Raw genomic sequence first — 21,600 nt, forward strand, 5'->3', positions numbered from 1 at the left:
GAGCTGCTGCTGCTCCTCTGGGTGTTCAGTCCAGAGCAGGTTTGAACAGGTCCAAGAAAATGAAAAACCACAGTCCAGGGAACTTCTGTGCCTCAGCTAGCTAAAACTTGCTAAAAAGCCAAGGTAAGCTCTCTCCTGCTGTCTGCCTGTGTGCAGACAACACAGTCCAGGAGAGGATGCAAGGGAGCAAGTGCAGTTTCTGAAAACAAGCTCTGCACTGCTTCTCTCCCCCCTTCACTCTCAGACCCAGTCTTAAAGGTGCAAAACTTATTTCTGGGCTGAACAGACAAACAGGGATACAAGCATCATAAAGTCACTCCAGGGCAGTAGGAAAAAAAAAAAAGCCTTGGTTATCAGGTCCTCTAGAGAAGGATGGAAATCTTTCTGAATTCACTAGAGACAGGCAAAATTTATGTAGGGAAAGTCCTTTAACCAAAAAGCATTAATTTCACTGGAGGAATAACACAGCATTGCAATGAGCAATAGACAAAATTATTCATTCTGTAATACACAGTCAAATAAACTGAGTAAAATATACTCTTCCACCCCCCTGACATCTTTCTCTCTTTTTTTAAGGAAGAGAAAAAATATTTAGATTTTGTAAGTGCTGTGGTAACCATGTTACAGTGACTTGTATACCTGGGTTAAGAGGTTTTCTCAGTGTCGTAATGTTCTGTGTTTAATTAAGAATTGTCACTACTGAGGGAACATGTTTAGCTGTATCATTAAAGGGGATGTGCCATATAACAAAATCTTCTAGCTTCTTGTTTACCATCAAACACTGACAGTGTCTCAACAACTTGGATATAATTAAATCTGATAGCTGTATCCAATTGTCTAGTTAATGCTTCAGATATTTTTTGAGTGAAAGCTTAGAAGAGTTTATCAAAGAAATGAAATGCTATAGTCTAGTTATGTATACTGGGCATGGTTGATTTTTTTTCAAAGCTTTTGCTCTACTGCTGCAGTATGAGAGTTGGTTTGTATCAGATTTTACCATAACTTCAGTCTGGGAAAAGTGAATTTTTTAAAATGGTGGTAATGTGATGGGTGCATTATTACTAAAACCTGATAAATTTTCTTACAGACAGGTTCTTCATCAGCTCATCAACACTGTCTTAGAAGTTTAATAAGTAAAGGACCTTTTATAGCAAACAGATCAGTACTGAAATCTTGTGAGCATTATTGAATTTAAAAGTAAAATATTTTCTATTGTTTTTTTTTTTTTACAACTTCAGGAAACCTCCATATTAAAATACTTCATAAGCAACACAGTGAATAAAACAGAATGTTGCACATTACTATAATTCTGGTAAACCAGAAAGGGTGTTAAATCTGCACAGTTTCAGTCCGCATTTGTGTATACCCAGATAATTTACTTTTTTTTAGCCTTCAGTAGTGTTTGCTCGAAATTGCGTAAGTGTGATGGATAAAAACATAATTATTTTTCAAGGTTTGTATGTTAGAAACTTGGTATGTAACCAGTTGTGAGTTTAGACTGGAGAAAAGCTTTTGTTTACAAAATGGGAACATTCTGGCTTGATTCTACAGGAGGGCTGATGTTAGTGATTTGTTTTGCATCATCTTTTTTTCTGTCAAAATAATCACATTTATCTTTTCTGAATTAGGTGTCATAATGAGTGAAGAGGAGAGCCTAGAATTACTGATTGGTGTTTATTGTAGAGATTAGGAGAGACAGAAAGGTGTTTACTCATTAGAAGAGTGTGATGGTTCACTGAGCTCCTTGTATCTCATAGGAATTCTGTCACACTTGGATAAAGCCATGGTTTGATTCATGTACAGTCACTGTAAACAGCATTACAGCTCCAGATTTTATCATCACCTGATGCCGTGTGCATGTTCCTCTGAGAGACAAACTGTATAAGCAGCCACAGTGAAGAGCAAAATTTTAAGGTGGCTTTGTACTTTTTCAGAAGCGATGCCTTCTGGATAGTTCTATCCTTGAAGCTTGCACTGCAGTCTTGGTAGAGTTGTTTGTATGGGTCTGTGACATGGGTAAGTTTACATCTGGTTTTCATATAGTAGGGCATGTAGGTCTTAAATACTTAAATAATGTATCTGTTGGGGACAGTGCACATGTGAGAAAATGAGAGGTTTATGTCACTAAGCTTTACTGTGCTGCTTTTTTTTTCTGTTCCTGAAATTAAACATAAAATATTTTCATTAGCTCTTTTTTTTCCCCATCATACTAAAAACACATACTGAAGTCTTAAAAGTAACTTAACTAGAATTTACTTCTTAATTCGTTAAAAACCGTAAAGCTTTTTTTTCTCTTACAGTTTAGTGCAGAATTGCAGGTTTTTTTCCTTGAACTCTTCTGACCAATGAAACCTTTAGATTTTTTTTCTCTTATTTGCAAATTTCTTCACCATGAATCTCTACATTGTAAATGATAAATAACTTTGTCATATAATACAAACTAGCTTAAGAGCTCTTGTTATGGAAGCCAAGTATGCATGTTTTTCCAAATCTTGTGGAAATGGAAGAGTGGGCCTGAGCCCAGACTATTTCTCCTTTGTCTGTAAGATGCTTCTTTTCCTCTTTCATCGTAGTATTTGCCATCAGAGCACCTACCTGGGACTACTCAAAAGGAATTTCTTCTCTGCATTGCACTTGAATGTAGGACACATTTTCACCTGTTATTTTCATTCTGCTCTCATATGTTTCTTTTCATATTTTTAGATATATTGTTTGAGCTCTAATATGACACTTTATTGCAGGAAGGGTCTTAACTTTTGTTTTCTAATCCAGCATTCATGAGCTCAGTCATCATCAGAAAGTGAGCTATGATGGGAGAAAAATTTGGCCTAAACACACAGTCAAAATACTTGCATAAGAAAATAATTAAATGAGAAAATAAAATACACTTATTTAAAGCTGGTTTACTCTTTGTATAATGAGCTTTCTTCTTTTAATTTTGCCATGAAAATGAATTTATTTCTAAATTCTAATTGTTCTGTTCTGCAAACAATAAGATGACAGTGTAGGTAGGAGTTTCATTTTCCAGCTGAATCTGTGTTCAGAATTTTATTTGCATAAAGTCTCCTAGAACACAATGAACTTTTTTTTTTTAATGGGATCTGTGGTGTTAGGTAAGACAAAGAAGATGAAAGGAATAATTTAATATTTCTGAAGTTATTGGTGAAACCTCATGAGAAATCCTGGCCTCATTTACAAGAGTGCAGTAGTATTGGCTTATTGACCTGAAGCACTTGAAATAACTGTCTTAAACATCTTGTGCAGAGGCTGGATTCTCCAGCTGAACTATCTGGGCATGAAGTAATAATGTTATAGCTAATAATATACAAATGTTAAAGAAGAAAAAAGTCATTTGCAGCCTCAAGAACTAGAATAGTCCTAGAATTTTTAGGACATGAGACTGATGTGCTGGGGTAGCTGTGCATCCAGGTTGTTGAGGTAATATAGAATTGTCATGAAATGGGCAACTAAGATTTCAGCATTTTAGTGTACCCTGCTCTTCCGATTTGCTGCATAGCACTGGGGAAGCAGATTAACCCCAATCTTTTCTTCTGCAGGGAGAACAATTCGGTCTTTTATAACAGATGGTATGAATAGTTCAGTTTATGATGCAAGTTCTAAGTGGTTTTATAATACTGTAATCCCTCTTCCAGCTTAAGAGATGGAGTAGTATGCAACAGCCCAGTAGGTAATCAAGAAACTGGCATTTGGGATTGCTGAAGACTAATGAAGCTTAGAATGTTTGCATTTGACTTGTTGATGGGAAATACTAAAATGGAAATACTAATGGCTAGAGGGCTTTACCAGTAAATTGACCTAAGTTTTCTAAAAGGTATCAGACTCCTAATTTAATGTGTCACTTAAAAGCACATTTGACTGCACTAATCTGCACTGGGAATTCATAGAGTAGGGAGAATAGTTGGAAGTGTGTGGGGATACTACAAGTTACCTATTTTGATCTGGAGTGCCTGGACTACATCTGACAAAAAAATTATCTCTGAACACCTACTTAAGAATTTCAGAATGCTGCTTTTACCCCAGTTACCTTTATTTCTTCACTGTTTTTAATTAGAATTAATTTCTTGTTATTTGGGTCTTGTTCCTAGAAGGCGGGCTTTTCTTTGTGTGTTTGTTTCTCTGTAATTTGAATGAATTTTCTTCAGCCATGTAAATGAGGGGGTGCTAGACCAGTAAAAAACAAGGTTAAATGTTTTCTGATGGGAGACTGATGTGATGAAAGTTCACTTTTCATCAAGTGTGGTCAACAGCAGCTGAATATCAACCAGCAGTGTGCCCAGCTGGCCAAGAAGGCCCATGGCATCCTGGCCTGTATCAGCAGTAGTGTGGCCAGCAGGACCAGGGCAGTGATTGTTCCTCTGTACTTGGTACTGGTGCGGCTGCACCTCAAGTCCTGGGTTCAGTTTTGGGACAGAAGGAGCACTGAGGTGCTGGAGTGAGTCCAAGGAAGGGCAGCAAAGCTGGTGAAGAGCCTGGAACACGAATTGAGTAAGGACTGTGTGAGGATGTGGAGCTAGGATTGTTTAGCCTGGAGAAAAGGAGGCTCAGAGGAAACTGTCGTACTCTCTACAAATGCCTGAAAGGAGGTTGTGGCAAGGTGAGAGTCGGTGTCTTCTCTCTAGTAAGCAGCAGTAGAACAAGAGGAAATGGCCTCAAGTTGCTCCAGGGGAGGTTTGGATTGGATATGAGGAAAAATTTATTCACTGAAAGGGTTGTTAAGCATTGGAACAGGCTGCCCTGGGATGTGGTTGAATTACCATCCTTGGAGGTATTTAAAAGACCTGTAGGGCACAATTTAGTGATGAACTTTGTTGGGCTAGGTTAACAGTTGGACATGATCTTAGACATCTTCTCCAAACTAAACAATTCTATATTTATTTCCTCAGCACTAGAGAAACCTGCACAGCTGCATGATGATGAGAGAGATCCAGAAAGCTGAAGGGATCTTTATGTTTTGGGAAAGGAAATTAATTCAGTAATTTTACTGTACATGAAGTGTATTATAATTTCATTCCAGAAGCTTGAAAACAGTGCATCTTTTCTGATATTCTTTTTATGTGCTTGTACAAATGTTTGGGATGTCCCAGATGATGATTTAGTGAAGATGTAGCTTTGTGTTTGGGTGTTTTTCCAGCAGAAGTCAGAAATTTAGAAAAATGTTTATCTCCGGAAAATCCGGTGTAAGCACAATACAGTAATTTTAAAATAGTTGAGACTGAACACATCAAAGCATATACAAGACATTTTCTAAATATTCTCCAGTATTGTAGTTTCAGCATTCTTTACCTATGCAAAAATAGTTCACAAAATTTTCTCTAATAGTCTGTATTTCATATGTAGGTTAAAGGTTTTCTGATGTCTTTCTTTTTCTTATTAAAATACTGAACTTATTACCATTAACACTGTATGGAAGCCCTGGAGACATCAGCGTAGTAAAATGTGAGACCTCTGCCTGCACCCATTCATGTAAATGAACTTAACAAGTCCACACTTCACAACCTAAGCAAGATAACTGCTTTAGTAGTTAGCTTCAGTAATCACAACAGACTAGGAACTGTACCTCCTATTTCATAAGTTACACTGTTTTTAATGTTTCAAAGTAACTTTTCTACATAAAAAGGTTTTCGAGTATTTCTTCTACTCAAGCACTGTTGTGCTTATTTCCCTCCAAGTTCAACTGGTGAGGTTTTTATGGGATTTACTCTTAAAATCCTACAGATTGGAAAATCTCCCCTAACCTTTAACAACGTGAAAGCCAGTATCTGTCTGAAGCCAGTTGCCTAGACTACTGTCTGGGCAAGGGGAACGTATAGACACCTGCAGAGAGTCATTCCTGCCTTCATTTGGAATGGAACAATATGCCATCTGGGGATGTGGAACCTGCTAGCTTTCGTTACGCTTGATTTATTAGATAATTAAACTTAGATGAAAGAAAATCTCATACATGGTTTTAATTTACTTTTGCTCAACAAAAAATCTTGATCCAACTTTGTGTGTCTAGTGTTTAATTTCAGGGTAATTATTATTAGTGCTTGTCTGTTTCAGTGATTCAAGTACTCAGAGAAACCATAAATATTGTACAGTAAGACAGAACTTATAAAATACAGGTGTCTGATTTCAAGCATCTGCATGTAGGTACAAAAGTAGCATTGACCTGATTTTCAGAACTAGAGCACTGCTGGTTATGCCGACAAAAATAGAGCATGCTGACACTTTCTCAGAAACTGGTTTTCAGCATGTGATCTCCAAACTTGTGATCTGAGGTATGTGGTGATAGGGGATTGCTTTTCATTTTTCATTTCCAGAGCTATTGTCTGGCTTAATAATATTTGTTACTCTAATCTGTGGAGGAAGATGTGTTTGTTCCACTTTTAGTCTTGCCTCTGCTATGAGGCATACAGGGCTTTTTGTCATGTGAGCTTCATAGCTAAATGGGTTTTGCAGTAAAAAGGAAAAATTGCTATTAGTGTTCAAGTTTCAGGAAGGAGCCAGTACGATGAGCTTGTGCTTCACCATTCAGCACTAATCTTTCCTTTTTAATCATAAATCTGTGCCTTCTTGCTTATTTTGTCATTGATCAAAACTGAGGTGTTTGGAGCAGGAGCTCAGGCTGAGTCATCAGTGCACATGGAGTGTGTGGGACTGAGGAATATGCAGGTATCTAGATGGACTGAATTAAAATGGCCTCACCCAGAACCTGATTACGAATTTTATGTCAGTCATGCTGCCTTTATGCTCCCACCCGTCCTCATGCAGTGCATGGCCCAGCCCTGCCTGCTGTGTGTGCTGAAGGAGAAGGCTGCTGCTCCCAGCTGGCTTTCCTCTGTGCTGAGGGAATGCTTTGCTGATGGACTAAAAACAGCAAAGGCTAATATGCACTATTTAAGCTTAAGCAGAGTAAGTGAGCAAAGGAACACAAGTCTGCTCCCTCATGATTGGAAGCTGTGTTGGCAATCATTCAAGATAAAAACAAAGTTAGTCTTCTTGAAAATGCTTTTAGTCAATTTAAAACCCCTGTTTTCATGATGGAGTGTTGCTCAGTTGTAAGCACTTTCAGATAAAGGGTTTACTTTGCAGGTGAATATATAAAAGCAAAATTCATAAAGGAACTTTACTTTGTGTAAAGTTGATCTATTATTCAGAAGATTGTAACAGAAGTTCATACAGGTTATTGAAGAATAGATTGTCCACTGGGAAGCATCTAAGTGCATACAAGGAGGCAATATGATGCACTACAGAGGGAGTGCACGTCTGTTCTGTCATCTCTCCTAGACCTATTATTGACTGAGAGTTACGGCATGTGCATTTTAGATAGCAGACCTGGTTGGCATTTCTAGCATGTTAGTTGTGAGCTATTGAACATAAGTCTCATAGCAAGGGAAAAGAAAGAACATTAAAACAAGCCCACGCCTTGATTAGCATAGTGCTTTTTAATAATTTCTGTTCAGTTGGAAGCTTTTATTGGCAAAATTGGATTTTACAACTCCTTATTGCCTTATAGAGAAATGCAAGGGATCCCTGATCTTAATAGCAGCTTTTTCCCAGTGATACAGTCTAATCAGACTTTCTCACAGAAACTGTATGTAAGTGTTTTATTTCAAGAAAATGTGTATTATATTTGAAGCAAATTATGGCTGTATCTACTGTTTTTCTGCATTTAAGAGACAAGTATGCATTCTGAAAAACAGCTCTATTTGTAGTGTTACAAGCAGTATTATATATTCAGAAAACTGTATGGTTTTAAATGAATCTTTTTTAAAAATCCTGTTGCTATACAAATATCTAGAAAGAGAAGACACATAACACTTGAAAACAACATGTGAGCCATCACTGTAGGTTTTCTGTTCATAGCAGTTCCTTAATGATTGAATCTCTACCATTCTTGCAGTAAACCTAAATATTAAACTGCTACTATACCTGTTTGGAATGGGCCAGGATTGCTGTGTTGGATGCAAACTATGGGTCTTGTGCATCAGTCTTTGGATTACACAGGAGGCATGTTAATTGTGTGATGATTATATCCTCACTGTTAGTACAGATACAGAACTGGGGGCTCCTGAGGCATAGCACCTCAGGAGCTTTGGGCCACAAGAAGAGTATTAGAGTACATTTCTAAAGGGAATATGTTGAGAAATGGCAGAGTGAATTGTAGATTGACTAGAGAAGCCCAGTAAGTCATCCTATTAAACACATCCTGCTGCCGATGGGGCAAAAAAGACTACTTTTACTGTGCCTAAGCAAGTTCTCTTGCAGATAACAAGTTTGACAACATTCTAAAAGTATGAAGGAGAATTTAAATTAAAATAAAGGTCAGCCATATATATTTAAGCTTTAAAAAAAAATCAAAGGACAAAAAAATTGAATTGGCCATGTGAAGATAAGATTGCTGGCATGGTGGGGAATAAAAAGAAAAGAACGAAATGGAGAGGTGAACTTTTAACCCAACCAAAATAAATCAAATCTGTGTCCCTCAAAAGCAGAGCACTGTTGGAAAAATTACCCTTACTAACAACCAAGCATGTCCTTAATGAGATCAAGGACTTAACCTCTGACAGAACAGGATAACAAAGCACCTCTCCAATCAATACAACTGTATCTTTTTGTCTCTCTTTCAGTGTTACAGGATAATTAAGAAAACCTTTTCTACAATGGCTTTCTTTCCTTCAGAAGTGATATTTTAGAATTCTAAAGTGTGTTTCATATTCACTTCAGGCAAGGCAATTTGACAGAAACACTCCTGCCATTTACCTGGCTTCAAAGTCTGAGTATTCATCTTGGAAGAGTAATGATTCTAATGATTCTGAAGAATGGCTTATATCTTCAGAAGCATCCTGGACATTAATGATCCTCAAATGTTTTTGTTTAGAACTGTATTACCTAATGCTTTTTGTCTGTGGGAGAGAAGTTAAGCAAAAATGAGTAAATGCAACATGGAAAGATGCAAAATTATTTAAAACAAAAGAATCTCTTCCCCGAAAAGCAGCAATAGAAAACTCAAATTTCTAAAAGTCTAGGCCAGGATAAAATAGGGTGATATACATGTGCTATGTGTTCAGTGACACAGTGTTTGAAACATAGTAACTAATGTTAAAAGATAGGTATGCAGAAAAAAAAGAAATCATTGCCTTTGTGATCACGTAAAAGAAAAGCAGAAACAGTACAGTGTTTGGAACTTCTCTAGTTTACATCTGACATGTCTGTAAATTCTGAAAACAGTCTAGATACTTTTCAGATGTGAGAGTAATATGCTTGTTCCCATTGAAAGTGAACAAGGTCTAGTGAGCTAGTCTGCTGACTAGTAAAAATACTGTTTCTGGCTTCAGAGAACTTGGTATCTGTGGTGCTTAATGTGTCATCATAAAAATGGGTTTTGAATTGCTATATACAGTGGAGTCATTTTATCTAACCCAAAACCATTCAGTATTATCAAAGAATGGTAGTGTTCCCCTGGTTTGAAGGAAAAATATACTCAATTTTATTCTCATAATGATTTTTGTCATGATGGAAGATCTTACTTTTGGATACTGCTTGACTGAGAAATTTTTTTCCTGTGTTTGAGACATATTTCTTATCCAAGTAAAAATGTTGGATGAGATGTTAGGGAAAAAATGTAAATAGCCAAACTGATTTATGAGCCTGTTTGTTGTCCGACATGACTTTAACCTTTTGCTTTGTGTAACAATTTACTAAGTTAGAAGATAATTCCTAATTGTTATACCACAAAACGCCATATATCAAGTACTGCCAGACCTCTCAAGCATTCCTGGAAAAGTTCTCCCATTGTATTTTTGTAACCTTTTTGAGAATATTGGGAAGACTTGTTTTGTACACAAGGATGTGTGTGTTTAGATTAACAAATAACACTTGGTCAAGGATATAAAAAGGGGGAAAAAAAGAGATAAAATCTAGGCCAGGAAGTTTTAGAGATTTCTACTCTCAACTATCAGCTCTTAAAGAACTTCTAAGGGAAAAAGGCAGGGTCTCAACAAAGTGAAAATTTTGTTCATGTTCTGCCAGTTCACAGTGCTGTTGTTTTGTTTGTAGTTCAGATTCGTGTGACTGTTGAGGGAGTCTGTTTGGATGAAAGATTTGAAATGTTGTGATCCTTCAGTGTTTTCACTTCTATAAGCGCGTTCCTTTTGAAGACATTAATTGCATTAATTTGCCAGGACTGCCTATTTTTAGAGGTGAGCACCTGTCTCTGCACACCAGGAGTCATTTGTCCCTTTTGGAGCCAGCAGAGTGTGGAGATGGTAAACTGGCTGACATTGCTGCTTGGGGGCAGTGAAGCTGGCAGGGTGCTGGGGCATCACAGTCCATTCCAAGGCATGCTCTGCTTCCAGCAAGTCTTGCCCTGATGCACCAGCTTTGCTCAGTCCTGTACATTCACATTTCTTGTACATGCTTTTGCCTTTTTCTGTATGATTCTCTCATTTGTCCTGAAGAACTCTTCCTATCCACACTTAGCGCATAAAAGGAGCAGTAACTTGCTTCATCAACAAACAGGGAAAGACACTGTAAAATACTTTCATTTCCAGCATTTTCTTAACTCAAGAGAAGAAAGAGTATTACTTTTCAGTCTGGTCATAAGGCAAATCAGTAAGTACAAATGATCCCCAGATTCAGGAAGTAAATACCTGCTTTTCATCAGTCTCTGTGTGCAGACCCAGGAATGGTTCAAAACTCAAAGTCTGTAGGATACATTCTTCTGTAACACCATCATCCTGGTTCACAGGAAGCCCAAGTCACTGCTGCCAGAAGTTACTCTTATAGTGAGGTAATGAGTTTTGAAGCTCAGATGCTCTTCTTTTTGGTATCGTGTTACCTCTTTGAGTTATTAGTAGCAGACCTTCTGAAGTCACAGGTAGAGGTGATTGCTTCTTTCAGTCCCTGGACTGTTCAGAATCTCAAGACAGCCTGGGTTAGTTCTGCTGAGATTCATGTGTGAAGTGTCTCATTTTTCCACCTGTCTCTGCTTGTATGCATCGTTATAACAACACAAGGACCATTCAGATTTAGTTACTAAGGTCCTGGATCTTGTCTGACATCTCAGTGTTAGCCATTTGAGATTCTTGGGGTATATTTCAGAGCCATGTTCAAAATTACTATTTACTTCATTTTAAATTGAAAGTGTCCTTCTCAGCTGAGATAATTTCTGCCATGGAACAAGTCAGCTGCAGGTTTTTATGGCTGATTATTCCTGTATGATAATGTTTCTTAGCAACTAAGTGATGCTGAGCCCTTGCTGCAACTTGGTCTTTCTCCAAATGGTCTTAAAATTGTAATTGAATCTGTAAATAGAGCTCTTTTCGGGTTTTTTTGGGGTGTTTTTGTTGTTGTTTTGGTTTGGGGTTTTTTTGCTTTCAGTCTTGCTATATGTAGGGAGATGAGAAATTGTGCTCACTACATGTTGTCAAAACTCTTACAACACTGAGATTAAACTTTTGTTTTTCTGTTCTGACTGTAGTTCCAAAGACCAAACTACCAAGTCTCAGAAAAAAAACTCTTAAATGAGTAAGTAAAGGTATTTGTTGACGTATTATCATATTTGCTAGTATTGCTGGTATTCCTTTCTCCTTATACATTTATCACATTTGCTGGTATTGCTGGTATTCCTTTCTCCTTATACATCAAAGTTCAATTGACAACCTCTTCTGTTTCAAATGTGAATTTTTTGAGATGTCACAAATGCCCACTGAATTTGTCAAGCTGTAAGTGTTGGGTTATGCTGGTATTTTTGGAGAACAGTACTACACTGATGGAGCTATGTGTATCCCACTGTATACAAATTACTGCTTTGTAATCTTTGTGTTGGGATTCACATTCTGACTCACATTCTCAGCTGACAGAAGGACTTGATAGAATCACTGAGTGCCACTGTGTAGAGCATGGCTTGTTCTTCCTCTCTTGTGAAGAATACACCTTTCCAAGGAAGGGCTTTGCATTCCTTAAAGACATAAGCAGTTCTGGAAGTGTTTCTTAGGCTGCTTTTACGTGAGTGCATAAAGTTAGGAGGTGTGTTACTGCTGCAAAACTCCATTACTTGCATATGACACAAAGAGTTCAACATTAACTGCAGTATTTTGTCTCAAAGTGAATTTGGCACACAGTTAAAGATTCTCTTTTTGTCAGCTTGAACAACGAATTGTGTTCCCAAGAAGCAGGTTAGCAGCTAAGGCTTAACTTTGGGCTGTACTCTTGCAGGGATCTGCCATGGCCATAAAAGATGATGTGAGAATTGCATGGCTAGCTTCCAGCAGCTTTGATGAAGAACTCCTTTTATAGCTAGGGCAGGTAATGGTGTTCCAAAACAGAGAAAATGGTGTGTAGTTTTATGAATACCCATCCAGAGAAAAGACAGATAAAGAGGGCTTGAGGAGGATGTATGGGTCTTCGTTTTTTTTTTTTAAGGTACCGTTTTAATGAAAGCTTTTTAGGAGTTGGCAGCATATCCAAACACCTGCTGCAATGTTTAATAAAATACTCCAGCTGAATGGAAAGCTTTCCTCCTGACCTTTATAGAAAAGCAAAGGATTATTTGACTTCATATAGTTCTGACAAAAAAACCCCTTAGTTTTTACAGGAAGAAATGCAGGTGATGAGTTCCCAATATGAAAAATAGTAATTTGTGATTTTTCCCTACACAATTGGTTCAGATTAGCTAGTTTTATTGGACTCTTTTAAATTAATTTGTTTTGATTGAAGTTGCACAGAAATGAGATGACAATTAATCTGCAGATTAGAGTGTGATATAGTGCAATACCGTTGGTTTATTCTCTGATGAGTCATGCCTGTGACATTTTGTTTATTATTTAACATTGCATGAGTCACCTTTTGGTCCAGATTAAAAAATGTGCCATGTCCTACAGAATTTACTTACAACTTCAAACAGAAGTAGAGCAAAGCAAACCACTTAGAACAGGGTGAATGCAACACAGTAGGAAGAAAGCTGTGCATTACACTAAAATCTTGACTCATTCAGTGAGGATGCATTGGCAGTGAGGTGAAACACTATTTTGTTTAAAACGTGTTTATTCAGTTATGGTTCTTTATTTATCTTGGTGTTGTGAGGCAAAGAGATTATTCACTAAGATGAATGTTCTTGTGAATCAGCTTTGAAAGCGTCCTAAGACTAAAGCTAGGGAGTTGTAAGAGAAATAAGCAAATGGCTGTAAATATAATGCAATGCATCTAGTTGGAGAACTTGTTAATTCACAGTTGAAGTTAAAAGGTAAAGTGTTTATCATCTTGAAGAATGACTGGCTGAGACTTCGCTCTTAAAACTAAACACCAGTTACTATTTTTGTTTCTTGTCAAGGTGACAGAACATAAATTTCAATGTTTAAAATAGTTTAAATTCTAATGCAGATACAATATCACCTTTTCCATTGCCAGTTTGTCTCCAGTTTTCAAACTGGGAAAAAAAACCCCATCAGATGAGTCTAATTGTCTTTCAGTCTCCAGAACCACCCCACAGTTTTGGGAAAACCATCTTTAAGGCTTGTTGAAATATAGTGGATTTGCTTTCATATGTGTACATTTTTGGTATCTTTGCTGAATCTGTCCACAGCTCAGTTGGAAGTTTTATATCTGTTCACTTCAGCTTGGACTGAGGTTTGGTTGAGGCAGGAACAAAGACTTACTAAAATCTGTGATATTTGCAGTAGGTGACAAATTCTGTTTATCACTGAACTAATAGTAGTTTTAAAACCCTGGCAGAAATGTTGCTTCCTTATCTCCTTTCTAATCACAGGTCATCTAGTCTGGTAACCAAGGAGGAATTTTTGAGCCCTGGTGAACAGAATTCCTTATAATGCATAAATACAGTGACTGATGCTATAATTTCCTTGTATCTCTTTTCACAGAGAAAAATGTAGGACTTTAATGTGGAAAGAAGTATAAGTTTTGCAGATTAATAGAAAATGGCAATTTTCACCCCCTTCTTTGATGTGGAGCATTAGGGCATTTTGACAGTAAACTATACCTGTCAGTATGGAAGCCAATATGTAACGCTAGCAATCAGCTAAGAGGCACCTTCATATGGCTTGTATTAATCATACTGTCAATTTTAATTCCATGGGCATCCTTCTTTCCACTTTTCACTTAGAATTTATTTCAGAGCATGATCAAAGCTTTGCTGTTCATTACATTCAGCATTAGCTAATTTGGCTTTTGGCAACTCTCATCCCAGCTCCTGTTAAATGCTGGCCATAAGTTGAGATAAGCATTGTGCCAAAACATTTCAGGATTACCTAATGGTAGCATAGAGATGGGTGTATTATCATGCTAGTTTGAAGACTGTTGCGTTATTATAAAATTAACCATTAGCAGATACTTACAACCTCCAAGACAAATTTACACCTACAGTGATTTTTTTCATGTCTTCTAAATTGACTACAGGATTAAATGAATGTGAGAAAAATCTTGTTCTTGTAACATGTCTGAAACAATGTTTGTGTATGCTGGAATTTTATAGAGGCTTTTATACAGACAGTTTTGCAAGTGTGCTGTATTGTAAAATATTTTGTGTCACAGAATGTGCTGTGTTTATACAACAAGATTATTAGGTCAACTGTTTTTTCCCAAGCTGTAGTCAATTAGGAGTCTGTGTAGAAGACTGATACCAGAAGATCTTTTATTTAGAATTTTTTCTTTCAGCAGATGTTTCTAGAACATGCTGAATCCTTAATTTGTAGTGATAGATACAAAAAATGGCAATTTCCCTGGAGAGCTGGGGAAATGCTGCTTGGGTATGTATGTATGGTTTGGTATAGAACACCCTCTCTACTAGCACTTGGCCCTCTTTTTTCATACTTCAGTCTTGAAGGTAGGCTTAAAATCCCAGTGTAAAAAATCTGTAAAAGCCTTAAACAGATATGTAAATGATGACAAGTAATGAACTAGTGGGTTTTTTCCAGTGCCAGGTAAGTTGCTGACAAAATTTCTGTTGATTTTTGGCTGCTTCACATCTTAATTGTTATTGTTGGAGAAAATGACAGAGAACAGTTGGGCTTCTAAATCTTTTCCAAAAGTCTAATTAAACCAGATAATGCTTCAGTTCATTACTGGCTGAATATAATATGTAACAGCTGTGGTTTAAACACTAGTAAAAATAAGTTATAAATAATGAGAAAATTTGTTTTTTAAGAAAATACTGAATTACTAGAAAGCATAATAGTGTCATAAGACAGAAAATAGTCACAATTATGTAACTGACCAGATTACTTGTGCTTTTGAGTTTATTAATGTATCTTTTGATGGAATATTTATTTATTTGACTTCCCTTGATTTAATAAATATTTATTTAATTGACATGTTTAAATTTATATCTATTTAATTTATATATATTATATAATTTATATATTATAATTTAAATACTTTCTAGGGCCTTCCAAGAGCAGCATTAAGTTGCAGAAATAGGACTGACTTTCTATGCTTGCTTTCCAAGCAGTCTTGTAGAGATCTTCTTGAAAACAGAATGAGAATACAAAAATATGTAAGGGCAGAAAAGACCAGCTTCCTCACTAGGAGATGATGTTTGCAGTATTTTATTTTTTGCTTTGCTTAACTCGTTGCTTCTGCAGTTGCTTCCTGGAAACATGAGCACAGAATCTATTTCCTTAGAGATTATCTTAACTTTTTCTTTTTTTGTTTACTTAGAAAAAACCTTTCTTGTTGTCTTATACGTTAGTCTCTTGCTCAGCAGTGCTGGTCTGGAAATGCCTTTTGATAGTATATTAAGCAGTTGTAGTATTCAGAATATTTTTCTCCCCATTTTAATAGTATATAAAGCAGTTGTAGTACTCAGAATAAATTTGCTTCTTCTGAGAGAAACCAATTAATTAATTTTAAGGCATAAGACAGACTTATCTGAAAAGAGGTATATTTCAGCACTTCTGGAGCCAGAGTTGGCAAAATGAACCCAGATTCTCATGATGCAGTTTAATACTTCATGCTTTGAAATATACCTCAGAACTGCATATTAAACCTGGTATCTTTTACAGCATAGATTTCTACTTGTGACGTTTTAAGTGGATTTGTAGTAAAAATACAGACCAGGATTTCTGCACTACCTGAAACAGTTTCTGAAGTGTAAATGCAGTGTAAATGGCAACCTGAATCATCAAATAAATGCAGGCAGACACTGTGCAAGCTGGCATTTTTCCTTTTAAACTCATTAATTTAATACATGTCTCATTCAGCCACCTCCAGGAAAAAAAGAAAGTGTGATTCAGCCATTCAATTTCAAGATCCAGATTCAGCAAATGACTTGGGCATTTTCAGGCTTAAATGTTTTTCTGAACCCAAGTATATTCATAGATATGCTTAAAGCGAAACATAAGCTTAAGTACTCCATTGAGCAGGTCTAGGTTTCAGATGTGCTGGTGCGATCAACAGAAGATGGGTGATCTGCCCCTGCCCTTCTGACAGTCTGTGAAACGTTCTGGCAGAAATGGAGCTGCCAGGTTTCCTTGGGCAGCCTTTGTGTGTGTGTGCTCAGGATGTGAGGGGAGGAAACGGATGTTCTGTTTCAGATGATAAATGGACCAGATAATGCTGTCTGCTCACGCTGCCCGACACGCTTTGTAATAAGCTTCTGCTCACTTGCATCTGCCTCAGCCACACTTTAATGGGACAGGCTGAAACTCTCCCTGCTGGACAGGTTCTTTTAAGTTTGGAGTTTTGAGGCTTTGTATTTAAAATAAATGCCTTTCACTTTTTGTGAAAGTTGAAGAGCTATAGGTAAAGAAATAAAGATAGGCTATTTATAAATATATAAAAATTAGATTCTTGTTGTGTTGAGGCATTGTATACGTGCTCTGAGGTAGCAGTGTGCAGGCTGACAGAAGTTTCACTCTGATCTAAAAGATGCTTTGGGATTCTATTAGAAAACTGTCCCAACTTGGTAAAGATACAAGCTTCTGAAACATCTCTGGTTTATGTGCTTTGTGGTGTCTTGAAGAAGCACATCCGGTGTAAGCGCATGAACTTCTCACTTGTACTGAGCATACTCCAGTTGAAAACCGAGACACATTTCACTGTGCTGGAGTGGCAAGAGGCATTGATCTGAGGCAGGCAGGCTGCACTTCAGTCCTAGTGTTTCCCTGGAGTTTCAGCAGGGAGGATGCTGAAATGAGGGAGAAATGAGCTATGCTGCTTTGGGAATAAATAAAAATAAATAGGGTAGATGGAGCTTACAGATCGTGGCAGGTGTTAGGATTGTGAGTGTGTGCATGTGGATGTTTGTGGAAGAGAAGATTAATGGGAGAGGTGAAGAAGCCATGAAATAGACTCAACATGTAATAACTTTTTTTGTCATTTCTCACCTCTCCTACCCCAGGATTTTGGACATGTTTTTTGGATAAAATGAAATTTTGAAAGAAAAATTCTATAATAATGTATGGGATATGTGATTTTAAAAGCAGTGCTTATTGGAGTAGCAGAAGAAAAGCCATTCTTAAAGTCCCTCAGCTGTGATAATTCTGTCCCATTAGCAAGACTCTATTGAAGCCAGTTCAGTCTACAGGAGGGAAGGAAGGTTTGGTCATGCTTTCTTCTTACATATAATGCAGAAGTGTTGGCTCATAAATTTATTGATATCTATTAAAGACAGTTTAATTTAATTGAACTTCCTGCGCTTTATGAAAATTTTTGCTTGCCTCTGTTCCTCCCTTGACAGAATTATTTGTGACTTTCCTCCTGCTTTTTTGCTCCTCTCAGAAAGATGCAAGACCCACAAAACTCAAGAATGTTGCCACTAAAAGACAGAATTTGGTTTGGTGGGGTTTTTTTGGGGTTTTTTGGGGTTTTTTGGTTGTTTTTTTTTGGAGGGGGGGAGTGTTGGGTTTTCTTGGTTTTTTGTTTGTTTTTTGCCTGTTCTTAGTATTTGAACTTAGCTTATTTTAATGTCAGAATACTGTGATCTGGAGTCCTAGCAAGGAAGCTAATGATCTGCCTGCCTTCTGCTCTGACAACAACATGATTCTGCAGTGATGCTTTCCCTTGGCAAAGGCCAGCAGAGGACTGGGGTTCAAGTGAGGAGCTGTTCTCAGGTGTTGGCTTCTGTGTAGGTTTTTCACTTGTGCAGAGTTAATAACCAGAGACCGCCTTGCTTCAGAGTCTGGACTGGTTCTAGGCTAATCTAGGTCCAGATTTCTGATTTTAATTGAAAGTTTCTATAAGTAGTAGATTATAAAATAGGCTTTTGATGCAAAATTTTATTAATCTCTCCCCAAGCTGATGTTTGAATGCACTTTATCAGCCAACCAGCAACACAGCTACTGCTTGTGTTCTTTTTTTTTTACTTTTTTTTCTTCAGTTGAGTAGATTTTGTCAGGAATTGCTGTGGTAAATCCACTATAGAAATCAAATTAGCTGTTCATAATTTCAGGAATTTAACCCTAAATGGCAATTTTTGTTTCAGAAGAGGTGAGGTTGGGGACCCACTGCTGCAAAACAGCTGCTGCACTTCTGCTCTTGCTGGTGTCTTTGCAGAACAGAATAGTTCTGGCTCACCAAGCACCTGGCACAGGACCACAAGAGTTTGATGGCACTGCATTTATCAGGGGGAAGAGGTTCAGTGCTGTTTGTGTGCTCACTTGGCTCACTGCAAAATAAGAGGGGACTTTGCTGTTGGCATTGGAGAACTTAGAGCTTGTGGGAATGTTACCCTGGGTTTTGCTTGCAGTGGAATAGTCCTATTTTAATAATGAAAGGCATGTTCTTGCCTTTCACTGCTTTTTAATGGTTTCAGATAGAAATCATGTTTGGGTTTGTAACCTGATTTCCACAGAAAACCAAACCAAAACAAAAGAGCCCCAAACTAACAACCAGCTCTATGGAGAAATTTTTAATATTGAACAAATACATTCACACTAGTGTAGAAAATTTGGATGAACTTTAGTATTTGGTTTTATAACATATTTATACTAGTGTTAATGTAGTGAAAGTAAATCTTGTCTTCTGGTGATTTATACTATACTCCTTAGACATTTCTTTTTTGAAAGCAGATGTCTGCTTTTTGTGGATCTGACTTCCAGGAGTTATACTAAACAAGATTAAGAAATCAGTATGGGAATGTGCCTGATATAATGAACTTAACTACTCGACTCCCTTCTTTTTCCTTCAATTTTTCTTGAATAACTACTTACATTTCCTTTGTCAAGTTACAATTTCAAAATGAAATACCAACTGTTAATAAAATAGATTCATTTATTTTCAAGATGTTTCATGCATCACATGACCCAGGTTCATAATTTCCGCCTTGACAGTTTTATTAATACTGTTCTAAATTTGCAAATATGAACAGCTGGAAAAGTTATCCGAGGGAGGCTGTTTATCTGATGGCTTTTTTCAGGTTCTCGGGACGTGTGGGGTGGGCTTGAGGTCAGTTTGCAGTCTGTTAAGTCCAGTGTGGTTTCTGAAGTCACAGGTCTTGCACACAGGGACACCCCCCACAGTCTGGGCACTTTATGACTGGTAAAGCTTTGTTTTCGTGGAAAGGAAAAGAACATTAAAAAGCCATTCAGAGGAGTAAAACAAAGATCTACCTAACCCTGTAATTTTTATTTTTTTTTTTTAACAATGGTCTTTATTGGATGCCTAGGAAAGACATGACAGTGGGACAGGCAAAAGTAGTGACTTTCCACATCTGTACTCCAACTTCTGATCCTCTCTGGCTTGAAGAGGAGTCAGAGGTTCTGCCTTCTTGTTTAAGACTGTATCCTTGTCTTTGTTGGCTGAGTAGTGCTTGCATGAAAACTAATTTCTGACAAGCAGCTAGTTAGTTAATCGTGCAATAAAAGTCAATATGTAGTGAAGCAGTTTAAAACATGTTGCTCTTCTGAATTTATTCAAAAAGATACTATGTTTTTCAGGATTAACTGTGTTGTTTTTGTTGGGTTTTGCTCTGGTTTTCCTAGATGTCTCTTCTATTCCTTCCTCACCTATATTAAAAATGGGAAAAACTTAGTCGGTCTCTATCCTCCATAATATTATTTACATTTCCTTGAAATTATTTGTTATATTTTCTTAAAAGCTGTTTGAATTTGGAACTGCTTTGAAGTCTCTGTATAAAGTTACTCACTTGGCTCCTGTTTTTAAAATTCCTCAAGAGGCAGTGCTTGAATAATTACAATTGCAGACTTTGATTTTCACTTCTTAACAAGATTTCAAAAATGCTTTTTTTTTTTTTTGGTTGAGTAATGTGAGATGAACCCCAGTGCAAAAGATTTTAGGCATCTAGAAATGACATTGTGTGATGCTGTGTCTCCTTTTAACTGTTCATTGTAAATTTTCAGATAAATATCCTTCTCCAAATACCTCAATTTTTGTTAATTATGCCTTAAGCATATGATTTTAGCCCAATTCTGTTACTTAGTTATGAGTAATTCCCAATTTGATCTCTTTATTTCTACATTTACATACCAAAATTTTATCTGTGGATTAGTTACTCCCATTCAACCTGTGATTATTTATGACTTCTGTTATGTTGTTATTCATGTGCCCAAGTCCATCATACAGTTCAGAAAAATGGTACTTCAGAGAGGAGCACTGCTCTGCTTCATTTCTATTTAAAAAATCAGGAGAATTTGGGAAGTAGTTTGGATGTGCTACCTAAATGTAAGCTATTCCATGAGTATCATCATGGCAGTGTAAGCATGTGCTTGAAGTTAAGCACATATATTTGAGTGTTGCCTTATCTTGGTCAGGGTGTTCTCAGCTAGGAGCAAGTTCCTGCTTACAAATATGCAGCATAATGTCAGCTCAGGCCTTGAGAGAAGAGGATTCATTATTTAGATCATAGCTGACATAAATGAAGAAACAAAACTACTGCCTTGACAGTTTGGCATTTGTGTTTTGTGAGATAGTGCATATTTAAGTGAAATTTAGAGACTACTCAATGACTAGGTTGAACAGAACTTCATTACTGTTTTCTCTTAAATAAGATTATAAAATTTTTGCAATAAATTATGACTAATTTGACATCTTATACATGGAGTGTTTCTCCATTTCTAGAAAAGTTTCTGTTCATGATTGTTCCACTTCTTTAAGGATTATATTTGTGTGTATATATATCTATTTATATACATGTAAAAAATTCACTCTGAAACTGTGTATACTGGACGCAGTATATACTATATTTAATTCCTATACACCAATAATATGTTTAAAAGCTATTATTTATCTGGAATCACAAATACAAAATTCAGTTAGAATGTTATAGTATACAGTGAAAACAGGATTACTATGGAAATAAGGCAGACTATCTGTGTTTAGATGCAAACAGAAAAAATACAGAGTAGCTGAGGCTTAATGTGGTTATAGTAAGCTGTGTTGTACATGTCAGAAGAAATCATTGTTTATATCTCTATTACTAAAATTTAGGAGCATTATGCTGTTTTCTTCATGATCCAAACTGTAAAACAACATTTTTCTTTTTCCTTTATTTTCACAGCACTTGCTACTAGCAATAAAGTTTATTATGGCATTTGTAATTCCTGATAAACCAAGAGATATCCAGATGAAACTCGCCAAATTGGAATTTGAATCTTTAGAGGCTCTCAAACAACAGGTAAGAGC

The 21,600-nt window shown here is 36.8% G+C and overlaps 1 protein-coding gene across 2 annotated transcripts in view; it reads left to right on the forward strand.

The window, feature by feature from the left end:
- The window catches only part of ANO10 (anoctamin 10), a 120,959-nt gene that overhangs the window by 58,026 nt on the left and 41,333 nt on the right, over nt 1-21,600 (forward strand). For both annotated transcript variants that reach the window (XM_064415767.1, XM_064415763.1), the window contains exon 12: nt 21,476-21,592. In XM_064415767.1, the coding sequence (XP_064271837.1) occupies nt 21,476-21,592 (117 nt within the window). The remainder of the gene's footprint in view (nt 1-21,475; nt 21,593-21,600) is intronic.

This window comes from Passer domesticus, chromosome 1, assembly GCF_036417665.1.
Source record: "Passer domesticus isolate bPasDom1 chromosome 1, bPasDom1.hap1, whole genome shotgun sequence".
In the NCBI taxonomy this organism is placed as follows: domain Eukaryota; kingdom Metazoa; phylum Chordata; class Aves; order Passeriformes; family Passeridae; genus Passer; species Passer domesticus.